The sequence below is a fragment of the Microcaecilia unicolor genome, chromosome 2 (assembly GCF_901765095.1).
Source record: "Microcaecilia unicolor chromosome 2, aMicUni1.1, whole genome shotgun sequence".
Lineage (NCBI taxonomy): Eukaryota > Metazoa > Chordata > Amphibia > Gymnophiona > Siphonopidae > Microcaecilia > Microcaecilia unicolor.
Genome location: NC_044032.1, coordinates 544142752 through 544153479, shown reverse-complemented (window position 1 = coordinate 544153479; position 10728 = coordinate 544142752). Strand labels below are relative to the sequence as shown.

Genomic DNA, 10728 nt, shown 5'->3' with positions numbered 1-10728 from the left:
GAAAACCTGAGTGGCTGAGGTGCCTCCAGCACTTGAGGTTGGGGAACCACTGGCATAGATATTGAAACCCTCCAGGTGCAAATGCCCCAAACGGAACCACTCCTGAGCCTCACCTCCCCAAGAGGCAAAGCAAGAGAGACTCCCCTGAGAAGTCACCACCCCAGCCAGAACCCGCCCCCGGGCCGCATTAACCGCGATTACCCTAAACACCTGCTCATCCCCCCGGCTTCTCCCTGCAGGCATTGGAGAGACCAGCTGTCAATCAGGCGCCCCCCCCCCTCCGCCGGCGCCTCTCAGCCCTGCTGCTGCCGCCGCCGCCACAAGAGAAGAGGAGCGGCGTGATGGAGGAGGAGATGCAACAAGCGGAGGAGGGACCGTGCGCCCCCCACATCTACCGGCACAGAAGCCCGTACAGCCTCCTCAAGACCTTCCCTGGAAGGAGGCCCCTGGCCAAGAGGTACGACAGACCCACCATGGTGGCCATGCCTCAGCACTTCCAGCAGCAGCAGCAGCAGCCAGCCTCCAGCAGCAGCGAACCGCTGTACCAGAACGGGCCCAGCAGATCGGCCGCCTCCTCCTCCTCCCAGCAGCGGCGGCAGCAGCAGCAGCGGCGGAGTGGCAGCGGCACAGGGGCCTCCGGCAGGTACAGCCAGGGCACCCTGGAGCTCAGCGCAGGTAGCCACGGCGGGTGTGGGCTCATGTGCATGACAGGGAAGGGAGGGGAGCGGGGCTGTGCTAGCAGAAAGTTCAGTGCCTGCGGGAGGCAGAGGCTAGGAAGTGGATCGGGGGTGGGGGGGTCGGAGCTGCTTGGTTTCTGGAGGAAATGTTGGGTTTCTGCTCGGCTCTGATAAAGTTTTCCCGGAAGAGAGAACGTCACTGAGATGGGCTCGGATACTGGCAATAAAACTGTTCTAATGAGTTGTTCATTTACTAGCCTGCCTCCTGTTTGGTCTTCCGGGAGTGCCCTCTGTTTTAGAGCTGAGAAATTCAAGTTCCTGGGGATGCTTTGTGGTGTCCTCTTCTGATCGCCTGCTATAACGTGTTTAAAAAGACAAGCATCGCCCCTCCTTCGCTGCCTCAAAAAAAAAAGACATTTTCTTTTTAATTGGCTAAATGAAAGTTTGTACTGCTGTTAACTTATTGCTACCTTTATGTCTAGTGTTTATGAATTTCATAGTAAATGAATACGGCTTTAAATGATCTCGTGAAAGCTAATATCTGTTCCTCTCAAAATAATGTTTCTGTGCGTGCTTGAAAGTTATTTCTTTTTTTTTCTTTTTTTTTTAAGCATGAGAGACTCAAGGAGGAGAAGTAAAATCTGGAAATCATGTTTAATGCCCTTTACGGCTAGTTGCAACAGCAAACAGATCTCATGAGTACATTGTTACATAGAGGTGGCATTTTATTTTTGCAGCATTCTTATTCTGTTTTAAACAAAGGCTAAAAAAAAACCCCATCAGAATTATTTTATATTAAACTTGTAAAATATGAACTGCAGCTCTTCCCTCCATTGAGATCTTTAGTGTTAACATACATACTGTAGATCTTGGTGTGCAACCTAAATTTGGCATCAGGAAATGGGAAATTGCATCCTTAAGCAGAGTACAATCAAAAATGAATTACAATAAATCCTATATAATTGCATAGGTCATTCTCTTTAATGAGATTTTATTAACCTGACTGTCAAGCTTTTGAGTCAGGCAGATATTTTATCTTCGTCAGCTGATAAAAGTGTCAGTTATAAACCACCATATAAATATTCATAAATCTACACATCTGTGGCAGCCTATCGGCATCATTCTTCTGGACATTAAAAGCATTCTAATTACTTTCTGTCTAGCAGAGCTGAAACGCTCGCTATATAGTATGTGCTCGGAAGGCATGATTGCTTTTGTTTGCCATCACAAATTGCGGGGTCTTATTTTATATACTGATGAGCCAGAAAATATTCGGGGTTTGACTGAACAGGATGAATATTAGGACGCTCCATCTGGCTTCAATAGCATCAACAGTATCAACTCATTCTTTAATCATTGACAGGTCACCCAATTATTTATTTACAGAAATATATATATCCTGTTGGGCATATGCATGAGGAAAAAAATGATAATTTACTCAGATCAAAGGTAATAAGTGTTTATATGAAACACAGACTGAAGAGGTTTGTTTTATATATATCTCTTAACTTCACTTATGTATTTGTGGGTGCTTTCTTGGAGTCCATCCTTCTATAATTCTACAGCTTGATCCAACAATGGTCAGCTTAGACAGATAAAGTGCTGTAATTCAACAGTGGAATCCATAGTTAATTTTCATGGGAAATCTTATATTCTAAATTTATAAGGACAGTGTCTGGTTGCTTTAAAGCATGCCATGGAAAAGTCTGTCACTAGACGTGGTACTGGTGCTGATGTAGAGCCATGGAATACTCCCGGGAGTATCTTGATACTATTTGGTGCTGACCTCTGTTGACTTATGGGTTTCTACAATGGCTGCAAAATGAAAGAAAACCTTCAGGGAATGGAACCCTGTTTGCTTAAGACCCAGTAAATGAATGTAATAAAATCAGTGGTTGTCGGTTATAGGTAGTTGTGTGTGTGTTTAACTTCTAAAAGAGCTGGGGAAAATGGTGACAAAAGAGCTTTCATTTCAGGAAAGGATTTAGCATGGTATAATATATTGCCCATAATGAGCGTTTACTAATTATTTCAGATGCCTTTGGATGTTAGCTTTCAGCAGATTCCAGTGATGAAATTGTATGTGCATAAGAATTGCCATACTTGGTCGGAACAAGGGACCATCTAGCCTGGTGTCTTGTGGCCAATCCAGGTCACAAGTACTTGGCAGGATTCCAAAAAATAGCAAGAGCCCAAGCTACAGTACAGCCTTGATTATCCAACCTTCGGTAATCCGACCATCCAGCATATCTGACAGACCCCCCCTTCCCTGTCCCCGGTGACATCGCTGCTCTGTATTTGTGCTCAAATTGCCTGCTCTACAATTTTTTGCTTACTAGTGTTAGTGTAACCTTGAAGGTTAGAGTATGTTTTTAAATAAAAATACCTGGTATAGGATCGGGTCCGGGTGGTCTGGTCAGGACTGGTGACATTGCCACAGCTGAAAGTAGCAGAAAGGTCCAGTGGTCTGAGCCCAGCCAGGATCAGGGCTGAAGAAGCTCATGGTTGAGGGTTGCTGCAGGTGCTGGAGTACCATGGTGCGCGGGTTGCATTGGGCCGAATCGACACAGCGCCTGAGGAGTCCGGGCTGACTGAGCATAATATGCCTTGGGAGTGTGAGGGGTAGGCTGTGTTGGGCCTGCTCGGGGTTTCTGTTATGCATGTACAGTTTTCTTGCACATGCACTGAGGAAGTCAGGAGTTGGGCCTGAATGGAGATGGGATGATTTACTGTGGTATTTCAGCTCCCACGGCAAGCCTCTTCAGCCCCTATCCTGCCCGGTCTCAGACCACCGGATCTTCGTGCTACTTAAAGCCGTGGCAATGTCGCTTCTGGTCCTGCCTCGTGACCCAGACCACCCAGACACGATCCTGTTTGACCAGGTGTTTTTAATTAAAAATGTATTCTAACCTTCAAGGTTACATTAGTAAACATTTTTTAAGTAAACATTGTTTTCCATATATCTAACTTTTCAGTTATCTGACAACGGGCCAGTCCCACTTACGCCAGATAATCGAGACTCTACTGTACTTAGCTCTAGGATTAAGCAGTCTAAGTAATGGTTTATGGACTTCATCCAGAAATTTGTCCGAACCTTTTTTAAACCCAGTTAAGCTAACTGCTTGTACCAAATCCTTTGGCAATGAGTTCTAGAGATTAACTATTGCAAACAATCCAATGCCTTACTTGGTAGACTGACCTCTAGATGTGCATCACAATACACCACTAGGGGCCAGGTACCATAATTTTGGATCCTGGTGGCACTGGAGGTAGGAGCATCACTCCTACCTGACCAGATTTCAAGTGAGTGGAGCAGGTCTTGGGAGGGAGGGTAGAGAGTTCAGTAGATCCCCAGGGATGCTTTTTTATATGTTGGGGTTGGAATGGTGGCCAATATAGTACCAGGGATGTCTTGAAGGGGGATCCTGTCATTTACTTTCTGGGGAAGGGGGTCAGGTTAGTACCTTCATTTTGGCTGTGGGAGAGGGGAGGTCATATACCTTCCAGTTTGGGGGGATAATAGGGCCGATGTAGACCCATGACTTTTTAGTTTTATGTAATCACTCCTGTTAGTGATCACCACTCATGCATGGACAGGAAAGAGATTTCACAATGAGCTGCAGATTACTGCGTTGATTTTAATGCTGCAGTAACTTGCATGTCCATTTATCAGTACATCCTGCGACAAATTAGCAGCTTTAACGTGCAGTTTGCTTCATCAACCCCTGAGTATGCCCGAGATAAATTTTGCATATATTTGAGTGCACTGTATGCAGATTTAGCTCCTGGTAATCTTGAAAATCCAGCTGCCTTGGTGTACCCTTAGGGGGTTGAGAAGCACTGTATTGGATGTCAACGGGTTTTGTAGCTACCTCAATTGCCTGACCCATAGAAATGCAGACCCCACCCCGAGTCTGATCCAACTCATTTTAGACTTGATGTGTGTCTTACCCCTTGTGAATTTTGGGCCTTTTTGGTTTAATTTTCAGAGTTTTTATCCCTGGGGAGATAGTTTTTCAAGCCCCTATAGATGATTTCTTTTCAACTTTACACTGGACTGAAAAGAATAAACACAACTTCTGAAAAATGAAGGGTGTGTCCCAAGAACTTGGACTAAATTAACATATCTCTATCCTCCAAGGACATAAGTAGCCACTATAACAGCTGTACTAACTTTTCCTCTGGTTTGAAGTAAACTTCTGATAATATAGTGTATGAAATTCTCTTATTCCTCCTCTTTGTAGCTTCTTCAAAGGCCTAGGACTATAATAAGCCTTCACTATAACAGCAAAGATTGAACTGGTAATTTTAACACTTCAACAAAATAACTTTATCATCTCCTGAGGGGATATGAGACGGTAAGAAGGAAAATTACTAAAATGCAAATTTTGAAAACGAGGCCACATTTTCCAAGTTTTGCATTTCAGTCTGAAGAAAATTAGTGCCTGTAGCACAGCATTGACATCCCTTGTTTCCCCTGATCATGCAGTTGGATAGCAAGTTGTCTGCTCAGGATGTAGTGAGTGTAAATCAGCATCTGCCTGCCCGTTTATACCATTTCAATAGCCTGCGTAAATGCGTGCACCTAAATGCACTTTAGTGCATAAATAGTAGAAAAAGAAGAGGCAAGGATCTGCATTGTTCCATAGAGAGAGTAGATTGCAGTTTCTATACTTTGGATGCTAGTGCTTTTGTAGTTTACTACTAGCATGGAATTAAAACTTCAAAAGGGCCTGTATAAGGCTGCGTCAGGGGTGTCACTCAAGCACAATGAGTTCAATTCCCACTTCAGGCACAGGCAGCTCCTTGTGACTCTGGGCAAGTCACTTAACCCTCCATTGCCCCAGGTACAAATAAGTACCTGTATACAATATGTAAGCCACATTAAGCCTGCCATGAGTGGGAAAGCGCGGGGTACAAATGTAACAACAAAAAAAGGCACTGACAAATTGCCATAGCACTCCTTCTCCAAGCCGCTCAATAATAATATTGAGCCTTATAGGCAAAACGTGGCCACGTCGGCCTCCTCATGCTTTGTGTCTGTGGTTTCTGTAATTTGGATGCTGGTGCTTTTCCTTGTGGTTCTGGGCAAGTCACTTAACCCTCCATTGCCCCAGGTACAAAATAAGTATCTGTATATAATATTTAAGCCGTTTTGATTGTAACCACAGAAAGGTGCTATATCGAGTCCCATCCCCTTTCCCTTTCTACTGTTTTATAGGGGCCTTTTACTGAAGCGCGCTAATGATTAGCAAGCACTAAATGCCGTGCAGCTCATTGTATTCCTATGGGCTGCATTGCACTTAACATGCACTAATTCATTAGCAAGCCTTAGTAAAAGGACCCCTTAGTGCATAAATTACAGTATTCTGTAAGTTACGTGGATAAATGGTAGCTACACTTATGCTCTGTGCATACATACAGTCAATGGTACTAAGCCACGTAGACTACTGTAATGGAATCTATGCGGGATGCAAAGACCAAATCATTAAGAAACTTCAGACCGCCCAAAACACAGCAGCCAGGCTAATATTTGGAAAACCGCGTTTTGACAGCGCCAAACCACTCCGAGAAAAACTGCATTGGCTACCAATCAAAGAACGTATCACTTTCAAAATCTGCATGACCGTTCATAAAATACTTTACGGTGAAACACCGGGATACATGACAGACCTCATTGACCTGCCAACCAGAAACACTACAAAAGCCACACGATCATACCTAAACCTCCACTACCCAAGCAGCAAGGGACTCAAGTACAAATCCACCTATGCATCCAGCTTTTCCTACTTAAGCGCACAAATATGGAATGCATTGCCAAAAGAAGTAAAAACTACATTCGACCATCTAAACTTCCGGAAAGCACTAAAGACGGAACTGTTCAGAAGAGCATTCCCCACCAACCCAACATAAAAAACCTGGACACTTGCGACACAATGTAACCAAAGACCGCAATGAACACTACTTGTACCTCATTCCACCACATTATCACTTTGTATTCATTCATACCATGTGTTTGTTCAGACCAGAATCAGCTAACGCCGCTAACGGTAATATGTACGCCACATTGAGCCTGCAAATGGGTGGGAAAATGTGGGATACAAAAGCAACAAATAATAATAATAATACATGTGCCCCTTGCACTCACTCTCTAAGGACCAGATTCTATATATGGTGCCGAAATAATGTGCTTAGGTCTATTCTATAAACCTTGCCTACAGTTGGGGCAGTTTATAGAATATGCATAGCACCCATTCCCGTGACTAAAATAGGTGCAATCATTTACGCCAACTAAAACCTGGTGTAAATGTCTGCGCCTTAGGCGAGGATAGGGTATATTCTATAACTGTGTGCATAATTTGTAGGAATGCACATGACCCGCTCATGACCCTCCTGTGGTCACGCCTTGTTTGAAATCTGCACTTTAGAATTTACGCACACCACTTTACAGAATACGCTTAGAAAGTTACACGCATAAATTCTAATTAGTGCCGATAATTGCTTGTTAGTGGCCAGTTATCGGTGCTGATTGACTTGTTAAAAAACTAAGTTGCATGTGTCATTTGGCCTCATGGCCAAGTGGCACTCGAAACTTCAGTCATCATATATAGAATCCGGGGGTAAGTGAATTGCGCACCTAAATTATAGAATAGTGCTATTCACTTATTTAATACGCACAGAAATGTACGTTCACCCATGTTAAGTGCTAGTATTCTGTAGATTTAATTCTGTATATTTAGCACACAAATGCCCCAGCTAGAGTGCTACATTTGGGATCCCAGCGTAGCATGATGATCCTATTCCCTCTGCTATCTGCTGGGTTGCCAGCCAGGAAGTGGCTTTTTTTTTTTTTTTTTTTGGAACTAGCTCCTCATTCATGTTTGTGCTGAGGAGTTCTTGGAAAATCTTAGTTTTATTAAAGACTCACTTTTTTTGTTTTAGCTGTTAGTCTTTCAGAAACCTGACAAGGGGCAGTTTTCTGTAAAGATGGAGATTTTCTAGTGATTTTGTACATCTGTTTTAAGCTTTCCTGATTTTTAATTGGCGTTTTTTTCTACTCCTATAATATTTTCTATTTATCGTAAACCACAATAATCCTGATGTGCCAGGCGGTCTAGAAAATTTGAATAAATATAACCTGCATAGATTAAGTGCTGAAGTTTTATAGAATGAGGGGTGTAGCTGTACACTGCCTTGAGTGAATTCCTTCAAAAAGGCGATAAATCAATCAATCAATAAATATATGCAGCATCTTCAAGTGGGAGCAACAGAAAACAATGGCCCATCTAGTCTATCCACTGCTGGTAACAATACTGCAGAGCCAGCCACCATCACAGACTTTACCCAAACTTCCTCAGGGTCAGAATAGAAAGCTGTGCTATGATGACTGAGCACACCGCTTCGAAAACAAATGTTAACGCCCAATTTTTGATTCCTGATGCAGTAAAGCGAAGATGCTTACCTGTAGCAGGTATTCTGCGAGGACAGCAGGCTGATTATTCTCACAAGTGGGTCGACAATTGTCCTTGGAGAAGCTAATTATATGCAAATTTGTTACCTGCAGAAGTTGGTCCCCTACTGAGGAAGGGCACACTGGGTGTACGCACACAAGGTTCTGTGCTAAGGGCAGCTCAAACTGTGGCCATGTCTGAGCAAAAAAAAAATTTTTTTTTAAGTATCGCTACACATCTGCACAGACAGGTGCTGAAGTGTTATTCTGTGCATAAGTATCGGCATGACAAAAATTAATTTTTGCAACGTCCAGCACATGTGCAGATATTTTTCTGTTCAGACCTGTATGCAGAACTGTCAGCTCTTCAGTTCTGGTCTTTTTGTTAAGCCACGCTCTTCATGGAGTCCACATTAAAAGTTGCAGGTACTGTTTTATTAGTAGCAAAAAGAAAAAAAGAACCTCAGATGCTACCATAGAGGAACGCGGACACCCCGACATAATAGCCCGTGGCAAAATAGCCCCGACAAAACAGCCTTGTAACAAAATAGCCCTTGACAAATCAGTCTCTAACAAAATGGCCCCTCCCATAAAATAACTCTTCTCAAAATAGCCCCTAGAAAAAAATAACACATCACAAAAAAGATGATAATCTATAAGTGAAATCTTCACTGATAAAGGCTCCTACCAGCATTGCATTGTATAAAGCATATATAAATAAACAAAATTCTATATTCTGCTGTTTAAGGAAACTATTCTTCCTTCAACATGCTAATTAAAAAAAAACCCAATATTGTCATCATTTTCATAGTCTTACCAACCTTATCCTGTTTGGCAAGGTAAGATTATTAGGAAAAAAAATGCAGTGCCATATTCTGGGCAGCCTGATCGGGCCCTTTTGTTGGGGGAAGGGGGCTAATTTGTCAAGGGCTTTATTGTGGGCAGGCCGTTTTAACAGTGGCTGTTAAGTTGGGAGCTTTTTTGTCGGTGGGCTATTTTGACCGGGTACCAAGAACGAGCTAACCCTTCTACACCTTCTTGGTCCTGGCATTCTTCCTTCAGTTCCTTGGTTCTGCTTGCCTTAGTCTTCTGCGCAGTTCTCTGCATCAGGACAGAATAGCTTAATAGTCTTATTACCATTTGATTTTTAATACGCTGTGTGCTAGTGTCTAAGATGAGGTTTTACACAGGGTTAACTACTGCACAAAACTCTTTTTCTGCAGCGTGCTTCCAGAAAATGGGGTGCAGACTTTGCACTAACTGCGCATTTCTGTCTTTGCTAGCTTTCTGCATTGTCCTCTGCGTGCTTTCTTGAAATCTGTTACTATACTCAGTGGTGTTCCTAGCCTGGCTGAGATCCGTGGCGGATCGCCGATGCGCCCCCCCCCTCCCCCCGGGTGCATTTTTACCTGCTGGGGGGGGGGGGGGGTGCCGTGCGCCTGTTAGCTTCGAGTCCGCTTGTTCCCTCCCTGCTGCTCCCTCTGCCCCGGAACAGGAAGTAACCTGTTCCACACCGAGGGAACAGCAGGGAGGGAACGAGCGGACTCGGAGCCAACAGGCGCGCGGCACCCCCCGAGCGGCATGCACCCGGGGCGGACCGCCCCCACCCCCTTGGTACGCCACTGACTATACTTAGTCTACTAGTAGATGTATCCACCACTCTGTTTCTCTGAGAGTAACTTTATCTTTAAATAGGGTTTGTCAGCATAGAAACAAAATAAGGAAATCCTGATTGAGATATGATACAGCCCTATGTATTCAGCACTAATTGGTTTTTCAATTGTCTTTCTAGATTTTGGCAGAAGCATATCCAACTAAATAGATAAATACAGACGTTTTAGGAAATCTAAATGCTTCTCTTTTTAAAGAGAAAATTGTGTGTTTGCACCAGGGAAACGGTGCCAGCTTGATTGACAGGATTAGATTATCCATCATTGTGTTGCAGTGCTAGGCGGTGAAGCAAGCAAAAAGATTAGACCAAAATGTTTATTGCATTTATCAATTTCCAGTCAAGGTGTGTTTGGCATTACATATGCAATATTTTTACACTCTCATTGCTAAGATATTGAGGCAGTTCTGCTACAATCAATTTAATGGTACATGGTAGAAAATATACATATGTGTATTGTTTATATATTGTATCATATAATCTTTTTTGTCATGAAAGGGCTTTATAGTAGTCCAGGTGTGGCTAGTTAAACTCATAGAAGCTGGAATGGCAGGCTGTAGCTCTGTGTACTTCATCACGGGCAATCAAGTTCAGATCTATTCCTTGAGCTTGTTTTTTCCATGGAGTTGGTAGGCTTAGACCTAAGGAGCAAGGGAAGGCGGTCACTTCTATGTAGTGGCCGCTGCTAGCCAAAGAGCAGTGCTGAGGGCCGTTATGAGTTCTCAAGGTCACCCTTGTATGTCCTTTTGATGCATTCAGAAGGTCTTGGTGCAAACTTTAAATATATGAGCTGTGCAATACACGTTTTCCCACTTCAAAATTTGGTTATGTAAATATTTTAAGTCTACCTATAATGATAGTGGGCATCCCCTTTGTAGCTTTTCTCAAATCACATTACTAGTTTAAAGGCTGAGAAAGTGCTAGAGCCACCA

The 10728-nt window shown here is 43.3% G+C and overlaps 1 protein-coding gene across 2 annotated transcripts in view; it reads left to right on the top strand.

Moving 5' to 3' along the window:
• The first annotated feature begins 298 nt into the window (after positions 1 to 298).
• BEND4 (BEN domain containing 4) overlaps positions 299 to 10728 on the top strand; it is an 82537-nt gene continuing 72107 nt past the window's right edge. For both annotated transcript variants that reach the window (XM_030191342.1, XM_030191343.1), the window contains exon 1: positions 299 to 675. In XM_030191342.1, coding sequence (XP_030047202.1) covers positions 342 to 675 — 334 coding nt within the window. In that variant the 5' untranslated portion in view covers positions 299 to 341. The remainder of the gene's footprint in view (positions 676 to 10728) is intronic.